At 36.5% G+C, this 21,231-nt stretch overlaps 1 protein-coding gene across 1 annotated transcript; it reads right to left on the bottom strand.

Annotated features, from left to right (window-relative positions):
* Window positions 1-15,269: 15,269 nt before the first annotated feature.
* Window positions 15,270-17,825, bottom strand: LOC117632138 (probable WRKY transcription factor 51). Its single transcript, XM_034365551.1, has 3 exons — window positions 17,552-17,825; window positions 17,274-17,420; window positions 15,270-15,794 (listed from the first exon to the last, which is right to left on the bottom strand). The coding sequence occupies exons 1-3, from the start codon at window positions 17,782-17,784 to the stop codon at window positions 15,584-15,586; spliced, it is 591 nt and encodes a 196-aa protein (XP_034221442.1). The 5' UTR covers window positions 17,785-17,825; the 3' UTR covers window positions 15,270-15,583.
* Window positions 17,826-21,231: the final 3,406 nt, after the last annotated feature.

The following is a 21,231-nucleotide window of genomic DNA, read 5'->3' as shown; positions in this document are numbered from 1 at the left end:
GAACATGTGTGAGTTTTGATTTCAATTTTAGTTCCAATTCGATAGGAAAACCAGACTGACCTAATCGTGCCCACCCCTATCTTCAGCATATCATTCAATGCTACAATACACCTCACTTATGATTCCTAACAACACGTAGTAAGACGCATTTTGGGCAAGATAAGCTTGAGCCCAGGAACAAAACTGTGAGGGCCCAGGCCCAAAGCAAACAATATCTTGCTACAGGGAGTGGGTTGTGACACATTCTTCAAATGCAACAATATTTTTTATTACTTTAAATTCAATATGAAGGGGAAAACTAGTTCTATGCATTTCTCAAATACACAAATAGGATACTGAGCTATCTAACATGCATTTCTACTAAATACAAAGAAGCTAGAAGCAAAATAAAACAAAGAAGCAGAAGCAAAATAAAACCTTTAGAAACTCATACAAATCCTATGGAACCCAAAATATTTCTAAGCTTATGAAATGTTGCACCATAGACTCTCTAGACTTATTTAAAGAGAGGGTTAGAGATGTAGTTACCCTTGGAGAAAATCTTGAACCATAAGAGGTGTTCAAGTAGAGTGCATGATCTCTCCTTTCTTGATAATCCACTATGGCTCTCCAATAGGTACAATAGTGTGCACATCACCAAAGCTCTTTACCAAGGATGGATCGAGATGAGAGAATGAAAATTTGTGTGAGGACAAAAATGCTAGCTCTTGCTCTCCAAAGTGGCCAACCAAGGGGGACTTGAGAAAGAGGTTTGTTGTTTCCTCTCTTCAATTTTTCAACTTCAAAACCTTAAATCAAATGGTGTTATGGCATCATATGTATAGACCCATGTTGTAACAAATGTGGACCTAAATCCACATGTGTACAGCACCCTCACTTTGGTGGCCTAATTTTGGGCCTTTTTGGTCCAACACATTTGTACCTTAATGTGTCACATATGTCTAAAGTCCTATGATTCAATTCTTAATTCTTTAAGTCATGTGGGACCCAACTAAGTTCAATAACTTTAATTGTTCAATTAAACTATCCTAATTAGTTTAATCTATTTAATGACTTAATTAATTAAGTCATTAACTTGTCTTACAAGTATAGATCCCGGTCAATCCTTGTTGACCATGTCAAGTGTTGGGTCAACAGTTGACCTTTGACTTTGACCTTGACCTTGACTTTGACTTTGGCCAATGTGTAAAATCTCTCTCTCTTCTATTTCTCAATCGACTCATCTTCAATGTGATCTTATAGGTTCCAATTAGTGAGGCAGTGGGTAAGTCAGATTCCTTCTAAACTGTGAATGAATTGAATCCCACCATACAATTCTCACTATTGGAAAACGTTAATTGTAATTATGCCTTACATGATTTTCACAAGCCATGGTTGGCACCTAGCAGTATATCATGGCTACATAAGCTAAAAAGAATTCGTAGGAGAACCCAGTCATTTGTAATTGCAATGCAATATGGTCCTTTTCTATAACAATATTCTATGTTACATTATCAGGAGACGGTTAACTTTTGTCAAATCCCTAATGCGACATTTCTAGGTTATATGATTCACTTGGAAGAGATTGCAAACTTTCCTATTACAATCCTATCTGATACTTTGGTCAAAGATTCAATGAATCATATCTCTAGAGTATTTTCTCTTTTTAGAGGTTCCTTGTTGTACGTTCACATGTTTGTGTGAACTTGTCCCGATGATTACCTTTAAGTCATATCCTTCAATACGACCGTATGTGATCTCAAAGATAACTACTCGTTCACAAGACAACTGTAATGTCTCAGGTCTTAGGACTAATTTGCATTATCACAACTTAGAATCACTTATTTGACACTTGTGAGTAAAACTACCATACAATAATTCTATCGTGTTCAGTGAATGAGCACCTACACACTTGTCTCAGTGTCTCTACACAAATAACTTGAGACTTGTCATCCTCCAATTGAGCAAAAACAGTATGTACTAGTATTTGTAGGTCACCATCTGTCCAATTGGTGATCCTATGACCAGGAACATTTTAGGACGTGATATATCATAATGGGAATAATGGGAAGGTCTCGTCAATCTAACATCTTTAGATTATTTTCCATATGTATCGTAATCTATGGAATTGTCACTTTATTGCCTTCGTCAAAGTTTCCTAAAGTGACTTTTATGACCCATTAATTATGTAGTGTTATGTCCTGAGAAGTTTCTACTTTTGTATTGGCTTCCAGGGAATATTTCTAACACAATAAGCAATCGAAATGGTGGGATCTTCAAAACCTCTTTGGTCTTACTAAATCGTGCGTCAAATATACTTTTAGCTGGTCATGTCTCAATTTTGACTCCATCTTGCATAGATTTGTCAATGCTGGGTATTGAAATTCCTTGCAGCATGTGAGTCCAATGGAAGATCTACTTCGTACTTTTTTCTTGAAGATGTCAACAAAATGTTCTATTAATCCTGATTGGAAGTATGCCAGCAAGGACATTGAGCCTAAAAGGGGATGGATTATAAGACCGTGAGCTTAGTAAGAAGCAAGAACGGTGAGGAATCCAACATCACTTAGGGGGGAAAAGTGGAAGTATCTTATAAGGGTGTTGACAATGCACGTAGTAACACGCATTTTGGCTAAGATAGCATAAGCTTGAGCCTATAAATAAAATCGTGAGGGCGCAGGCTAAAAGCGAATGATATCTTGCTATAAGGAGTGGCATGTGACACATTCTTCAAATGCCACAGTAGTTTTGATTACTTCTGTGGGGGATTTTTCGTTCCGACAGCTTGACGAACTTGCTAGAAGAGAAGATTGGAAGATATGGAGGAATATGGCTCGAAATTGAAGGTTCTAGGGATCAGAGGTGATGCCTGCTCTCTCTAGATGGGGTTGCTTGCTTTTTATGAGTTGTTTTGCTGGGTAGAAGGTGCCTCCCTTTTATAGAAGCGAGGAGCTCCTTCTTCCCATGAAAACCCTAGTTGGTTCTCTCCAATTTTGTCAAGTCTTCTCCTTCATTTCTCTTCCCTTCCTTTGATTCAACATATTTTTATGAAATCTCCCTCAATCCAAATACACAGAGACGAGATTTTTGGGAGCTTTAGAGTCTTCATGTAGCTGTCTCTATGGCAATTTCCTATCTTTGGCTACCATCTCTCTTTCTTTCCTCCCTTATTTCATGGCAAGAGCTGGTAGAAGAAATGAATGGGTAATGGCGCTGGTTTAAAGGGTGGTTTGCTCAAGTATCCTTTGGTTTTTTGGATGGCTTGTGTTGGGATTTGTCTTTGGCCATGTGCTAGAGATTCCTAGCAACCTACATACATAGGTAACCTTTGGCTTTTGTTGTTGTTTTGTCTCCAACCATGTGGCTGGAGACTTTCATATATTTTATAGGTCATTTGGGCCATTCTTTAAGGTAATGGGCTAGTTCACTAAGGGGATGGGCCAACTTTCTAAAGTGATGGACTATTTTTACTAAGGTAATAGGTCAATTTTCTAAGGTAATGGGCTACTTTTTCTTTCTTTCATGCTTACCCACAGATTTGGGCTCAAGAAATGGGCTCGAGTTTTGGGGCTCCAAAGCAGCCCAAAACTTGCACTTCTTGGCTCATCAATAGGCCTAGTGAATTCTCGTAACCATCCATACCACAACCGGCTCAACGAGCCCTATGCATTGGCGTGGCTTGGGCCCACTTAAGCTTATAGCATGGCATGTTGCTTATTTGCTTGGCGTGGAACGTGTGCAAGCGCATATGACGAACTCTTGCGTACCCAAGTTAGGTTTCTTCCCAAGTTAGGTGTCGTACTAGGCTAGAAATATATTTGGGCCCAGCCTTGGATTTTTTAGGCCCCAACAACTTCAAATTCAATAACCAATTGAAATGGTGGGATATTCATAACCCCTTTGGTCCAACTCAATCATATATCAAATCTACTTTTAGCTGGTCCTGCCTCAATTTTGTCTCCATCTTCCACATATCTGTCAAGCTAGGTATGACTTCATGTCAGGAATTCCTTGCAGCATGTTAGTTGAAGGGAAGATCTACTTCGTAATTTTTTCTTAAAAAGGTCTGTTGATGCTCTTTTTGGAAGGGTCAACTTAGAGAGAAGTGGATTGTCTTCAGCAGGGGAGAATGTGAGGACCTTCGGAATGGAAAGAACTTGCAGAAGGCAAAATGGAAGAAGCAGTCGTCAAGCTTCGAACACCAGTATGGTGCCTGCCAAAGGCTCTCTGATGCCTAAGTCAGCTATAAGTGGTAAATTTGGCGGAGTAACAGTAAAGGTGGGAAAACAGTTACCATTTTTACTCGGGTACTGTTCCTTATTTATAGAGAAGTGAAAATGGATGCTTTGCACAAAGTTTCGATGTGGGACTTTGTGCAAGCTGTCGTGGAGGTGACACGTGTCATAGCTCTAGGTTCTGTAGTCGAGAGCTGCGGCAGGTGTTTACTGCTTCGAAATGGGGCCTTCCTTCGGTAGGCTAGGGAGGAGATGATGTCACTCGTATGCTAAGGGCTTGTCCGTATCCTTGTTTAGCATGTTTCCTCTCCCAAATGTCAATCGTCTTATACCAGACACGCTTAGTTAATTATGGTGTAAACAGTAGTCCCCCAAGTTGTTAATCAGGAAGTGGCTTCTAATTTGGGAACTTGTAAAAAAGTTGCGTAATTAAACCAAGTGTGTCGGCATGGCGAGTGCCGAAGGCAACCGCTAGTCCCCCAAGTTCAGAAGCTAGAAGGCACCCTTCTTTTTTTTCTTTTTTTTTGGGAGGGGGGGGGGGGGGGGTTCGGGGGGGGGGGAGGGGTTCGGTAATTCTGAAAGAGAAAGTCAAAGTCCACCAAGTCCCCATGCCTTCAGTGGGGAAGAGTTAGGGAGTGGTAGTCATGATGAAGCCCTGGGTACCGATGGGTAGAGTACTGAGTTTGAACATATAGTGGAAGGGCTGATAATGGAGGGGGATAGGGTGGGGGAAGAAGAGCAATCAAGGAGCTCTGGGGGGGAAGCCTATAAGGAGATGCAGAGGAATTATGCTACCTTAAAGGCTGTTGCCAACCGGGTGTTGGGTATAACTCAGGCAACATAAGCTAGTGCAAGTGGGCAAGTGGGGCCATCTGGGTGGGCACGTGTGTGCTGATAGTCTTCCCAGGCCAGCACTCAGTGGGGGCCCAACCCCAAAACAGAAAATATCTTACTACATGGAGTAGGATGTGACACATTGTTCAAATGCCACAAAATTTTTAATTGCTTCAAATTACCAAATCGAAATGGTGGGATCTTCAGAACCCCTTTGTTTTGACTGAATCCTATGTCAAATGTACTTTTAGTTGGTCAAGCCTCAATTTTGACTCAAGCTTTGCACAAATCTATCAAGATGAGTATGACTTCATGTTTAGAATTCCTTTCATCATGTGAGTCCAATGTAAGATCTACTTCGTAGTCTATTCTTGAAGAGGCCAGCAAAATGTTCTATTGATCCCAAGCGATTTTCCATTCCCTCAACATACAGTGCAGAACTGAAGAAATATAAAGCTAGCTTCAGTATTGAGATCCCCAAAGCATAAGGAGGCAGTGCATTTTTTTTTTCTTCTCAAAAAGGTCTTCCATAATATATAAAAAAGGGCATCTGATTTTCAAGCATACAGAGATCTGGTCATATCTCTGTTAGCAAATGTGGTTTTCCAAATATTAGGTCATCTACAAGCTCCAATTCACCCAAAATATTCTTCAATAATAGTGTATTTGTTCTGTTCAAAATAATAGCAAAGGTCTTTCCATATAATTTATGTACTAATATAATTAGTTCAAAATATTTTCGTAGTTCCAAGTCCTTATGATAAACATTTATCGTCAAAAATAATCAAAATCAAATTGGAAAAATAAATGTAATCATACTCTGATTCACAAAATGCACTAGTAACGGTTGGTCAACGCCTCATTGTACCGACCATTACTAGTACTTTCCCAGGTTGCGATGAGGGAGAGTACCAACTTGATGAGAACTATCGCCAATTATTGGATTATGTAGATGGAAGTGTCAATCAGTGGCCCTAGCTTGGGTTTCCAGACACGGAGAATATTCATTGTTAAAGAGAGCAACATATTCCCTCAAAGGTTCATCATCTCATTGCCGAATGGTATATAGATCATCCGCTGAATATAAGTGATCTGTCTAAATAAGGGTTAGTGTGAGAAGAAGAGCGGCTACAATGACAAAGATGACTGCCCAAGGTGTATCGAGAAATTTTGTCTTAAAACATCATTACAACTGTTTCCTGTAATATTTCTCCAGTTCCTCACATATATAAGCACAAAAGAAGTTATCATTGTTTACAATAAGCGATAGCACCATTTGATAACCGATGAAGTATACTTCTTTAATCCTTCGCTTAACATTTTATCTTCAAATATAATTTTTCTCTCAACTAGCAATTACACATGAAGCATACTAATTAAAATAACAATCTATTGAGTAGTGACATTGTGTAAGAACCCTAACCTTGTTAAGAAGCAAGAATTCAAAAATTGGTATAAACCGAGTATTCTTAATCTTTAGAGGCAAAACACAACCCACTCAAAGTCAAACATATGTAAAAAGCAACGCAATATTTCCTTAATCAAATTCTTTTAAAATTTCAAAGCTTGTGGTGCGCTCCTGAGGGTTAACTGCGAGGCACCTTTTAATTATCATTGTCATCCGCAAAGCTTTGTTTGGTGCATACTCATTTTTTATTTCCCTATCTATCAACTTCTCCAACTTTCATTTCTGAAAATCATTCACATCTCATGGACATGTTTTGCCCAAGATAGCATAAGCCTGAGCCTATGAATAAAATCATGAGGCCTCAACCCCAAAGTGGAAAATATTTACTACATGGAGTGGGATGTGACAATTTGCTCAAGTGCCACAATATTTTTTATTACTTCAAATTACCCAATCGAAATGGTGGGATCTTTAGAACCACTTTGTTTTGACTAAATCCTATGTAAAATGTATTCTTAGCCGGTCATGCCTCAATTTTTCCTCTAGCTTTGCACAAATCTATCAAGACGAGTATAAATTCATATTTGGAATTCCTTCCACCATATGAGTCCAACGTAAGATCTACTTCGCAGTCTGTTCTTGAAGAGGTCAGCAAAATGTTCTATTGATCCCAAATGATTTTCCATTCCCTCAACTTATAGTATATAACTGAGAAATACAAAGCCCTCTTCAATATTGAGATCCCCTCAGCATAAGGAGGCAGCGGAAATTATTTTCTTCAAAAAGGTCTTCCGTAATAAAATAAAAGCACATGATTTTCTAGCATACAAAGATCTGACCATATCTCTATTATCATCAAATGCGTTTTTTTCCAAGTATTAGGTCATCTGCAAGCTCCAATTCATCCAAAATATTCTTCAATAATAGTGTATTAGTTATGTTCAAAATAATACCGAAGGTCTTTGCATTAATTTATGTACTAATATAATTACTTCAAATAATTTTCTAATTTTCAAGTCTTTATGATAAACATTTACTGTGAAAAATAATCAAAATCAAATTGGAAAAATAAATGTAATCATACTCTGATTCAACAAATGCACTAGTAACGGTTGGTCAACGCCCCATTGTATCGACCATTACTAGTACTTACCCAGGTTGCGATAAGGGAGAGTACTAACTTGATGAGAACTATCACCAATTATTGGATTATGTAGATGGAAGCATCAATCAGTGGCCCTAGCATTGGTTTCTAGATATCGAGAATATTCATTGCTAAAGCGAGCAACATATTCCCTCAAAGGGTTGTTGCCGAATGGTATATAGCTCATCCGCTGAATAAAAGCGATCGATTTAAATAAGGGTTAGTGTGAGAAGAAAGCGGCCACAATGACAAAGATGACTGCACAAGGTGTATGGAAAACTTTTTGTCTCAAAACATCATTACAACTGTTTCTTGCAATATGTCTCCAGTTCCGCACATATATAAGCACAAAAGAAGTTACCATTGTTTACAATAAGCCCAGTAGTATGAAGTATACTTCTTTAATCCTTCAATTAACATGTTATCTTCAAGTATAACTTTACTCTCCACTAGTAATTACCCATGAAGCATACTAACTCATAAAACAATCTATTGAGTAGTGGCATTATGTAAGACCCATGACCTTGTTAAGAAGCAAGAATTCAAAAATTGGTAAACCGAATATTCTTAATCTTTAGAGGCAAAGCACAACCCACTCAAAGTCAAACATATGTAAAAAGCAACGCTAAATTTCCTTAATCAAATTCTTTTAAAATTTCCAAGCTTGTGGTGCGTTCCTGAGGGTTAACTGCGAGGCACCTTTTAATTATCATTGTCATCCACAAAGCTTTGTCTGGTGCATATTCATTTTTATTTCCCCATCTATCAACTTCTCCAACTTTGATTTCTAAAAATCATTCACATCTCATGTACATGGTTTGCCCAAAATAGCATAAGCTTTAGCTTATGAACAAAATCTTGAGGACCCAACCCCAAAGCGGAAAATATCTTACTACACAGAGTGGATGTGACAAATTGCTCAAATGCCACAATATTTTTGATTAATTCAAATTACCAAATCAAAATGGTGGAATCTTTAGAACCCCTTTGTTTTGACTGAATCCTATGTCAAATGTACTTTTAGTTGGTTAAGCCTCAATTTTGACTCCAGCTTTGCACAAATCCATCAAGATGAGTATGACTTCATGTTTGGAATTCCTTTCACCGTGTGAGTCCAATGTAACATCTACTTCGTAGTCTATTCTTGAAGAGGTCAGCAAAATCTTCTTTCGACCTCAAGCGATTTTCCATTCCCTTAACATACAATATAGAGCTGAAGAAATATAAAAGCCAACTTCAGTATTGAGATCCCCTCAGCAGAAGGAGGCAGTGCAATTTGTTTTTTGTCAAAAAGGCATTCCATAATGTAAAAAAGGGCCCCTGATTTTCAAGCATACAGTGATCTGGTCATATCTCTGTTAACAAATGCGGTTTTCCAAATATTAGGTCATCTACAAGCTCCAATTCACCCAAAATATTCTTCAATAATAGTGTATTAGTTATGTTCAAAATAATAGCAAAGGTATTTGCATGTAATTTATGTACTAATATAATTAGTTCAAAATATTTTATTAGTTCCAAGTCCTCATGATAAACATTTACCGTAAAAAATAATCAAAATCAAATTGAAAAAATAAATGTAATCATACTCTAATTTACAAAATACACTAGTAACGGTAGGGCAACGCCTCATTGTACCGACCATTACTAGTACTTTCCCAAGTTGCGATGAGGGAGAGTACCATCTTGATGAGAACTATCACCAATTAATAGATTATGAAGATGGAAGCATCAATCAATGGCCCTGACATTGGTTTCTAGACACCGAGAATATTTATTGCTAAAGCGAGCAACATATTCCCTCAAAGGTTCTTCATCTCGTTGCCGAATGGTATATAGGTCATCCGCTGAATATAAGTGATCGGCCTAAATAAGGGTTAGTGTGAGAAGAAGAGCGGCTACGATGGCAAAGAAGACTGCCCAATGTGTATCCAAAAACTTTTGTCTCAAAACTTTATTACGATTGTTTCCTGTAATATTTCTCTAGTTCCTCACATATATAAGCGCAAAATATGTTATCATTGTTCACAATAAACCCAGTAGCACCATTTGATAACTGATGAAGTATACTTGTTTAATCCTTTGCGTAATATTTTATCTTCAAATATAACTTTACTCTCAACTAGCAATTACCCATGAAGCATACTAACTCATGTAACAATCTATTGAATAGTGGCATTCTGCATGACCCATAACCTTGTTAAGAAGCAAGAATTCAAAAATTAGTAAACCAAATAGTCTTGATCTTGAGAGGCAAAACACAACCCACTCAAAGTCAAAGATATATAAAAAGCATTGCAATATTTCCTTAATTAAGTTCTTTTAAAATTTCCAAACTTGTGGGGCTCTCCTGAAGGTTAACTGCCAGGCACCTTTTAATTATCATTGTCATCTGCAAAGCTTTGTCTGGTGCGTACTCTTTTTTGATTTCCCCATCTATCAACATCTTCTGAATTTTTTTTTTCTTCCTCTGATGGACTAATATTTTTATGTCAAGTTGCTGAAATAGTCAAAGCTGCAGGGTAAAATATTTTCCAAGGTTTAAATTTGAATTTTATTTTTTAATTAGCTCCTATTTATTGATTAGGTTATTATTACCTTGTGGATGCTGGTTACACAAATTGCGAGGGATTTCTTGCACCCTACAGAGGAGTGAGATATCACTTATCAGAATGGAGAGAAGGATGTGCACCCTTGAACCATCGAGAATTCTTTAATATGAAGCATGCATAAGCAAGAAACGTGGTGGAACATTGTTTTGGACTTCTTAAGATGCGTTGGGCAATCTTAAGGAGTTCATCATTCTTTCCAATACAAACACAATGCCGAATAATAACGGGTTGTTGTCTTTTACACAACTTAATTAGGAGAGAGGTGAGAGGACCCAACCCAAATTCCACTTTGGAATCCGAGCTGAACTCTGTTCATGTCCGACACTTGGCGGGTGTCGGGCACAATGACTAAATTTCCCTTCTAGTTAAAATTCAAGTTTATTACAAGTTCAACTTCTACCAAAAATTCGGCAAAGTCTCCCCTGCAATTTGATCATTTCCCAGAATTTTCACCTGTCAAAAGCATAAATATACATATCCCAACTGCCAGCATGCTTCCAATTTAATATCCAAACAGTTCTAATAAACTAAACGGCCTCAGGCCACACAGAAAGTCCTAGGGTAAATCATCAGAGCAATTAATTCAGGAATATACAACAGAACAATTTGATTTCAAAAGAAAATTCTATTAAAAAAAAAAAAGGAAGAGTGGAGCGGAGTGTGGAATCTGCCCGGTGGTGGCGCTTTGGTGCACGTCTATTGCCTGGGGAGCAAAACATTCAAAAATGTGAGTGGACAAAAATAAGGGTCTAGAAAATAGCATATGAACATACTAACCCCACTGTAAAAACAGTTATGCAAAACTGAACTTTCCTCTTTATTATATTCGTACTAAAATCAATGCATTCACATAATTATATACGTATATGCCAATCATACTCAAAGTCAATAAAACTCTCTTAAAAGCATTGAAATCAATTTAAAACTACCACCTAGGTGTACCCTTTTAATTCTGTCAATTCCTGATATCCGTCAATTCCCGATAATCCGTCAATTCCTGATAATCCGTCAATTCCCTTGGCAGGTCTCGGTGACACAAAGTCAACCCGAGCCGCAAACTGGCAGGATTCAGGGGACCGTAGTCACCCTGATCCGCATTCCTGGCTCCCACGGTCCGGGCGTCCCCAAAACTCGTGAGGCAAATGTCAAGCAAGCTAACAAAACTGAAGGCAACCTGGACGTTCGTGGACATCGTCATATCCGAAGGCAACATAAACCGAAGGCAACCTGGATGTCCATAGACATCATCTTATCTGAAGGCAACCTGTTTCTATAACTGGGTACCTAAGGTGGCTTAAGAAAATATAAAATTTCTAAAAGATCTGATAAATAATTGAATTTTTGTTAAATTTAGAACTCTGCTGCCATTTATCTGATATATATATATATATATATCTTAATCTTTACTTTCCATATCTTTTTAGCATATTCAACTAGGCAGCATATAAAAAAAGATATTTAACTTCAACAAATCATGCTAGGAAAACCATAATCAATAAAACTTATTCAAGATCAAATAATGAAATTCATTTGCATAAAATCATTTATAAAACAAAAGTCCACTCACTCCTGGTCCAAGCTAGCTGGACCTCCTGAAGGTCCCTCCTGCGGGTCTGCCTGGCCCCGGGTGCCTGATTAAACCACCATGAATATTTAATTAATAAAACTGCTCGGTATAAGTATTTAATTAAAACCCTGACCCCCGGCTCCTAGAAGTGCGTGCACTAACTTTAAAGTCATTCTTATGCCCACCTAAGCATTTCGGATGGTTAGAACTGTCTTAAAAGACCCGAGACTCACTAAGTGATAAACTTCCATATTGGTCAATACGGGACCTCGTGGGGTCCACGACCTCCAATTACCAATCCGAGAGTTCCTATAAGTTCCTCACATTTAAATAACCATGTCCTGCAAGTCTGGTCTGAATCGGACAATCGGATTGCTCACGATCATACGATCGGATGGTTATTGTTTAACTTAAACTTTGAAATATTAAATTGGAGTATCCGGGACTCCGATTCTTGATCCGTGAATTTCTACACGATCCTAGAGGTGTCTAGATTAACATATTTGAAAATGAAATTGATCCAACGGTCTGGATGTAACAAACCCGGATAACGCCTAATATGCGATATCCGATCAACGACCAAACGATAACCAAGTTGAAATCCGACCATACCGTCATACTCAGGACGACGTGGCGAACATTCTAGGACAAAAACCTAACATTGACACCCCGGTGACGCGCTGACATGCGCCGCCACCGCCGACGGGTGCATTGAGAAAATTTCCGGCATCAGAAAACTCCAAACCGTCGGCCAATAATTACACCTACGGATTAAGCACATCAAGGGGAGTAACTTTATACCTTGGCTCGATGATCAATTCCATCTCTAAAGCCCTCGAACGAAGCTTTCTGAGCTATGGCGGCTGGAATCCGCCGGAAAATACCCCAAAAATTCTGGGTTCGAAACTGCCCATTTTCGGGCTCAACTTTGGCTCGATTTTCTGGTTGATTCGCTTGGAATCAAGGCTGGATATGGGTATTTATGGGAAGAGGAGAAAGAGGCGAAGAGTTTGCAAGTTGTGGCACTCGATTTGGTGGCCAGACGGAGGAGAAATGGTTGTCTGAAAATGGCTGTTCGAAACATTCGCGAGAGGAAGAAGAAATCTGGGTTTAAAAATTTTAAACTTTGAAAAATTTACGATTGTGCCACTGAACTTCTTTTGATCATAACTTCTTCGTTACAACTCCGATTTGAGCCCACTACGTGTCCACGGACTCATCTCGACGTGCTCTACGTAACGGTATAATTGAAATCCCCAGATTCGTTCTCGAGCAAAAAATCAACTTTTGACCTAATAAAATATTCCAAGGGTAAATAGTCTTTTCCCATAATAAATTAATAAATAAAAATTGATTTAGGATTGGGTTGTTACAAGAGGTGTCTATAGATCCAATGGAACAAGAAATTTATTATGATCCCCTCACTGAGAACAATGTAGATCATGGCACTATTGATATCATTACCGCATCCAACCAATGGTCTACATGGAGGGATAATTTGGCTACTAAGATGTTTAATGAGTAGATGGAAAATAGAGCAACATAACATAAGTATTTATTGATCATTTGAATCTACTTAGAAGAATTTTCGTGTTAATATTAATTTTGTGAATTTTTGGATTATTTTTATGGTATCTTCATGTGATTTCTTATTTTTTATTTTGTGTACATGTTTTTTTTAATCAAATTTAATTTTTTCTTATATTAAATAATTTAATAAACATCAAAATAATTTTTTTTTGAAGTCCAATGCAATCCAGCCCATACTTATACCAAACAACGAACTGGACTTTAGTCCAGTGCAATCTAGCCCAACTTAATGTACCAAATAACTTATTAAAGTCTAATCCAATCCAAGCCAAACTAGTCCAACACTCCAAGTCCAATCTAGCCCACCAAATAAGGCCTCATGTCATCACTGGACCTCAGCTCAAATCAAACTGCTCTTATTTGTTTCCAACTGAATATCTCTATATTTATTTCCCATTCTATTTAATTTCCAAATTGTTTAGGTAATGAAAATCTCCTTTTTATTTCAAAAATGCCTTTTCTCTTTGCTTATACTATAGTCAGGAAAATAGATGGGGAAAAAACCAAAGAAGAAGTCTAGTAAGTTAGGATTACCATGTCAAACTGTCAGGACTTTCATGTCAGATCCCGTTTATAAAAAAATAAAATAAAATAACCAAAATAGAAAAGGTTGAGGCTTCATAAGGGTCAATTTTTATTTTATATTTTTCCAACTTTGCTCGTCATTTAAATTTGCCGCTAATTATAGAGGCAAAAAAGAAGAAAAAATAAAGAAAGCAAAAAAAAGTTTTGGTTCAACTGGGACTAGCAGGCCACAGTGGATCCAGGTGGCACCGACCTGTTATCCTTCCACTGCCAAGAGCGGGAAGTAATCATTGCTCTGTGAAACCAGCCTTATGCAGTGCCCTCCACTCTAGGAACCATGAAGCCCAGAGCCTTCGCCCAAGCCACATGGCTCAACTCTTTGCTTGGAATGGGCAGGCCAGAATAAAGCCACACTGAATCCGACCTGCTATATTGGGCCAATGTTCCAACACCTCATAGCCCCCACTTGGGTTACAAGCTTGCGTTACTCAGCTCGGCAGTTGTTTGCCAAGGTCAAAGTCTTATAAAGCGTGTAGTCTAGATTCATTTTATCGATGTGGGAGTACTGGCACTTGGCCTCTTTACTCTCTTCCCTTTGAGATCTTTAGCGTAAAGAATTCAGGGAGTATAGGGAGTGAAATTTGCATTGGCACTGGAGAATCATTAAAATTGACAAATCAAGAGAATGGGAAATAAACATAGAGATATTCAAAAAGCAAAAGACATATTTCACCCACCAACTATAGTCTACAATTATTCACTCATCTCATACTATTACCATTGGCGGAGGCAGAATTTGTGCCATGGAGGAGAGTCAAAACTTTAAGATACATAAATATAAACAAATTCGAACTTTCTGACCCTTAAGCCTTAATTGCCTCACTTAATCCCACTCAAACTATAACTTGTTCAATGCCCGCAAGATGAGGTATGCCTACTCCTCTCACTATTACTCTGTCAAATTACCATCACACTACTCCTCACTTAATTAAATTAAGCATCAGAGGGTACTCAGCCAGTACGACACTAATAGTTTCACTACTAATTATCGTTTACTTTCTTACATATAACATCAAAACTCCACCCCCATACGGCCTGACTAAGCATGCCAAATCGGTTCTAGTTTTCTCTTTGGTCAATTTTTGGTCATCAACTAGAAGTCATTCAGTTCAATGTTACCACATTTGGATTGAGACTAATTTGGTGGTTCACCTTATGTCTTTTATGTCTCATTTTGTCCCTTTGTTTTTGCCTACTTGTGCCTCGGCATAATATTGGGTATGTTGTAGGCAGTACATTGAAGGGAGGACACATATATTTCAATGAGTCTCCTTATAGAAGAGGAAAAAAGAAACACACATGCACATCAAAAGGATACTCTCCAAGTCCTCGAGGAGTTTTTATATGCATGCACCTATCATACATAAGGGTGAGTATCAATTCGGCCGAATCAATTAAATCGCCCGATCAGACTCATACAAGACATAAATTTTTTACAATACACATGTCATTTAGTCTTATAACATGAGTGTATCCCACTTCTCTTCCAGCCAGCATATCTCATTCTCTTCAACAACAACAATCATATAAATCATGTACAATGATCTAAATCATTTTCGAGCCCCATTTTGGTGAGATTACATATGTGTCTATATATATATATATATAATTAATTAATAAAGGAGCAACCTATGAGGAAGCCGAAGACTGTGAAGAAGCTCGCAAAGTCCAAATGTTGTTGGGATCCACAGGAGGAGGCATCTGATTGTAATATACCACACAAGGGCTCTCATGATTGTGCACTCCATCATATGTGGTTATCACATAGCTCGAGTCTTCTCGGTCCCTCTCCACCCTCTTCTTTACATTGCACCCTCCACTTGAACATTTGTAGTAATTTCTGTTGAAAACAAGCAAATCTTACTTTAAAAGATATATAGGAGAATCTGAATCTAGTAAAAGGGAAAGGAACTAAGCACAAGTAGACAAACAAAGTACAAAATAATGAAGGGTGTGTGCCCTTATTTAAAGGTAATTAATAGTTTTAGATTTGTCTCAATATGTGTCCTCCAAAAGTGCTATGAACAAGTTTAGAGAGGAGAGACACCACGACTCTCAAGTCATGCCACCAACACTTATTTTATTTCAATTATTCCGACTGTCTATTTTATTTTTTAGGTTTCTTTCAAAAATAGTATGTAGTTTGAGAGTAACAAAATGACAAGTTGTGACCTGTCTTGGCTTTTATGTCCTTGTGCTGTGCGTGTGTGTGTGGTTATTGATCATTTGATGTGATCTATGACAATTGACAAATACATGTCTCTCTCTAGTCACCTTCAACTCCCAACAATTTTAACAATATTATTGGATGCAGAAGCAGCAAACTTAAGCATGCCTCTTCATCAGTTAGTCCTGTCTCTCTCTCCCTCCACTAGATCAAATAGCCGCCTAAATAATGCTTAGGGATGGCAATGGGTCGAATCGTTTGTGGGTATACCATTTTCATCTTCATCCTTGAAAAGATTTTTTTCCCTCATCCCTACCTTAATACTCGCAAAATTCATATAGGGGATTTCCCATCCCCACCTTCGTTGGGGAATGAGTTCCCTGATCCAACCCATTACAGAAGAAAAAAAAAATCAATAATATATAACTATTTTGTTGAAAAAGAAAAGTACGAAGGCAAGATAATGAATATATATAATATATACTTATAAGATAATATAAGAATGTTTATATATGGACTGGAAGTTAACTAAATAAATAAGTTGTGTGGCTTAAAATTTGTATAAATTATATAAATATATAATATAGTAATAGAAAATATAAAACTTAGTCGGTACAATCACTTTTAATAGCATATTTATATATACTATAATATATATATATATATATATATATATATATATATACCTCATCAAAAAATTAATATACATATTCTAAACGGAGAAGGTTTGGGTTGGGGATTAAAATACCATACCCGCCCCTCCCTGAACGCCATACCCAAAAAGTTCCCCATACTCGTTTTTTGTCCTTCATGTCCGACTCATTATGGTCAAATCCTGGCGAAGACCCTTACTCGTGGGGAAAATTGTCATCCCTATTAATGCTATACTTCTCTTCTTATCGGATAAGTAAAAGCTTTTACATTCTTGCTGAGTTTTTCATTATCTTATGCAAGTTTTTCAAGTAGCCTTATTATAAAATTTATTATCTTATAATTAATTATCAAATCCAAGTTTTTCATTATAAAATTTATTATCTTATGCAATCTAATTTTAATTAAGAAAAGCATTATGGATAATGATATTTAAAAAAAAAATTAATATAATTGATCTCCTCCTAATCTTAGATATAGAATAAATATGATCATTATTACCTTGGATTTGGGCTGTTCTTGACTGACTTCTTTCCGTACTTCCTCCACTTGAATCCATCATCCATAACCTCCAGCTCCGATTTAGTTCTGAAAGCAACCCTATGACCCATTTCTATCTTGTTTTTCCTCCCCTCATTTCTGCATTTCCTACAAATCAAATCAAAATAAGTCTTTTTCATAGTTTCAAAAACAAAATAAAATAAAACTTGCTAATTATATTCAGCAAAAAAAAATTTTAAAATTTAAAATAAATGATAATAAATATAAGGATTACTTACATATTATTGTTGCTATTTCTTGATGTTGCACCACCACTGGATCCAGTAGAGCGGTCAGCCATGAACTTCTCCGGCGACACGGTGCTTAAAGACGAAGAATCTTGATGATCATCAACACCATAATCAAGCATGAAATAGTCTGAAAACTCATCAAAATCCATGGAAGGATCGATGCTCTCTCCAAAGTGATAAGGGCCGGCGGAGCTAGGGTTTGGATTCTGAAGACAGTCCATTACAAAGCTGGAAGTGGGAAAATGGTAGAAGTAAAGACAGGGCGTGCTTAATTGGTTGTTACTTGTTGGGCATGGTTTCTACATATAAATAGTAATAAACATATAATTTTTTCTTTTCCTTTTTTCTTTTTTCTTTTTTAAATCGCTCCTTCATATACACTTTCCTTGAGGATGTCACGAAGCTTCTTTGCTTGCGCCACGTGGCAACTGTAGGGCATCTTGGTGACGTCATCGTGAGGACGTAAGATTGGTTTGCTTTAGGTATTGGCATTTGGGACCAGTGGCTTGTAATAATATTTGTTTGTTTTGATAGGCGGCACGATTGTGGTGGGGATATTGATAGTTACTCCGACTCAGATAACAGGAGGCACTACTTGAGTGGATTTAATCCACAAAATATATCAAAAACACAGACAAAATATATATGCAATATAGAAAAGACCTAGACAATATATATACACACACTTAATAGTATAGGGAGAGAGAGAGAGTTTGAATACTAAACATAATCCTCTCACTCACGGCTAAATTCACGGCTAAAGTTAAGGAAGTTAAGGTTTTATTCCAAAATTAAATTTGTAATGGGGCTCAACTTCTTATAAGCTCATGCAAAATTTCTTAACTTTCCACACTCATGTATAGCAAAATTTCAAATTTGATATATGGACAACTTATTTGGGTGAGGTGGACGTGTGGTCGTTGAGCTTAACATGCGGGTGAACCTGCTATGATAACATGAATGAAGTTGAGATTCCACCCTTCAATTAATTAGAAATGAAAAAACACCCCAACTCTTTTTAAGCCCATACAAGATCCTTTGTACTTATGGATGTCTTTAAGAACCTATATGTGTTTAAACAATATTATTATTAGAAATGGAATTAGATTCTTATGGAATGTTTGTTCCCTCAAAATGGTTGATGCTAGTTAGTGTTCAAGTCTTTATACTTTACCCCATGATAGTGCTTTTTATTTATCTTCCATAATAATAATAGTCTTTTCTTCATTCTTTACTCTAACAACCACATATCATTTAAAAATGGTAAAAGAAGATAGGATACCGACGATCCGCAGAGACTTTAAATAAAAAGCAATGTTTTGTAATGATGTTGGAGACTGTACGTGAGTCTTTTTACTGGACTTAGAAACAACAAATTTTTCTGTCTACTGTGATATCTGATATGCTTTATAAAAGAGGTAATTCTTCTCTATGGAGTTGTTTTGACCAAGGTCTAAAATATCGATGATATCGGAAATATCAGTAGTCCAAAAATATGAAAATTTCGATGGAAATATCGGGATATTATCGATATCAATAAAAATTGAATAAAAACCACGGAAATTGTAAGAAAAACTTGAAAATTTTCATTGAAACTTTGGAGAATGTTTATTTAGTCAATTATCTATAAGTTTATCACAAAAAATTAGAAGGAAATGCATTGCATGATGAATTTAACTAATTTTAAGTTGATTATACAGCAAGCAGACAAACACTATGAGTGTAAAAAATATGTAATAATTAATGAAAAAAGATTAAATACACCGTAATCATTTATATATAATGATTTACTATAATATTTTACACTTTATACATTGCATGGTAAGATACATGAGTGACTTAGTATCGCATAGAGTTCCTACGAGGTTCAAATTTTTCACTATCTTCATCATCTCTATGTGTAGAATAAGTGTATTGTGAAGAGTAGTCATCAAATGATAAATCCCCAAAATAGTTTTGCATGTAATTGTTAACATACCACCCATATAAATATAAATATTTTAGCATATTATCACAAAAACATAAGTGATATGGTGTTTAAGGTGTTGGAGGAGTAAAATGGGAGGGGTTCATATCCCATTTGTGCTTTTTTCTCCCCTTTTTCCCTTTTTTTTTTAAAAAACTTTTTTTTTCCTTCACATCTATATTTTCGATATTTTAGCGATATTACACCGATATTTTGACAAAATATTGCTGAAATGTGAGCGAAATTATCGACATCGATATTTTCTGATATTATCGTCGATATTGTCGATATTTATACGATATGTACATAGATATGTTCCGAAATATCCGTGATTCGAAAACACCGAAATATCCTCGATATTTCCTCGATATTATCGATATTTCAGACTATGATTTTGACCTAGAAAATTTCGCCCATGGTCGCAAAGGAAATGGTCATTTCAGAAGTAAAGGAAATTGAAGGGAACAATTTGTTGGGCTTTGAGGGACATTTGAATAATTGATCAAATGGGCTGAAAAGAATTAGTGGTCAACAGGAGTTTGACGGACTATGATAACAAAATTTTAACCCGATTTTTAATGCAGCTCCTCAAACACAACGGATTAGCAGTTTAGAATGTAATAAACATGTTAAGTTAGTGCCAAACACAATTAACCTAGCTAATTTTTTACACAACAAACTTGTTTATATGTATATCTATATCTATTTATATAAAGGGAGAAAAAAAAAAATTAAATGAGGATACTAATATCCCACATCTGCTTTCTATGTCACTTTAAGTGGCTTATTTTCTTCTTTTTGGATGGCTTCTTCGCCAAACATTCCCTCAAATCCAAAGAGTGAAAGCATACAAGGTAATGTGTACATGTGTGAATAAGACAGAAAGGTAATTAGCATATCTAATCAAACGAATCATATAATTAAACATAATAATTTTGTATGGAATGATTAGGCACTTGGGCACATCTGCCTAATAATAAAGAAAACCTAGGCAGATTTTGTGACAAAAATTCATAATAATTGGCAATCATCTATTAAACTTATCATGCATGAACCATGTGAGTCAATATAAAATTTGTGCATACAAACTAGAAACTGCACCTGTAGATTAATCACCACGTCACACCATTGTTGGGTGAAAAGAAAATAAGAAAAATAAAAAATTAAGGTAATTTATTCCTGAATTAATTACGTATTCAACTTTCCTGAATTAATTACATATTCAACTTGCCTTAATTAATTACATATTCAATTTGGGTTGTTTTCATTTAGTCAAAAAGGAAGCAGAGGTCAATATCCAATGGGTGACCAGCATGTAAGAAAATCCTATGAAGCAGACCCAATAAGTATTTAGGTGTTTCTGGATGGGTGAGAAGTGAGAGGGAAAGTGCAAAGAAGTATCAAAACTTGACAAGATCCTTGACCTTATCATCAGAATTTTATAATGTCTAGATTCATACTTTATTTTGTTTTCTGAGATTTTATATTGGATTTAATTTGAGTGGGAAAATAGGAAGGAAACTTCTTTTGACAGCTATGGCCGCAGGACATTTTGCTAAGGCTAGTACACTAGCTAGTAATATCCCTTTCACTTTGTTGGTTTCAATTTTCAACTATGATGATGATGATGATGATGATGTAGTGAAAGTTATCTGGTCTTCCATCTAAATTCTCTCTCTATACAGGACGGAAATTCCTTCTA

The sequence above is a fragment of the Prunus dulcis genome, chromosome 6 (assembly GCF_902201215.1).
Source record: "Prunus dulcis chromosome 6, ALMONDv2, whole genome shotgun sequence".
NCBI classification, from domain to species: domain Eukaryota; kingdom Viridiplantae; phylum Streptophyta; class Magnoliopsida; order Rosales; family Rosaceae; genus Prunus; species Prunus dulcis.
The sequence above is the reverse complement of the archived record's forward strand: the minus strand, read 5'-3'. Positions and strand labels throughout refer to the sequence as shown.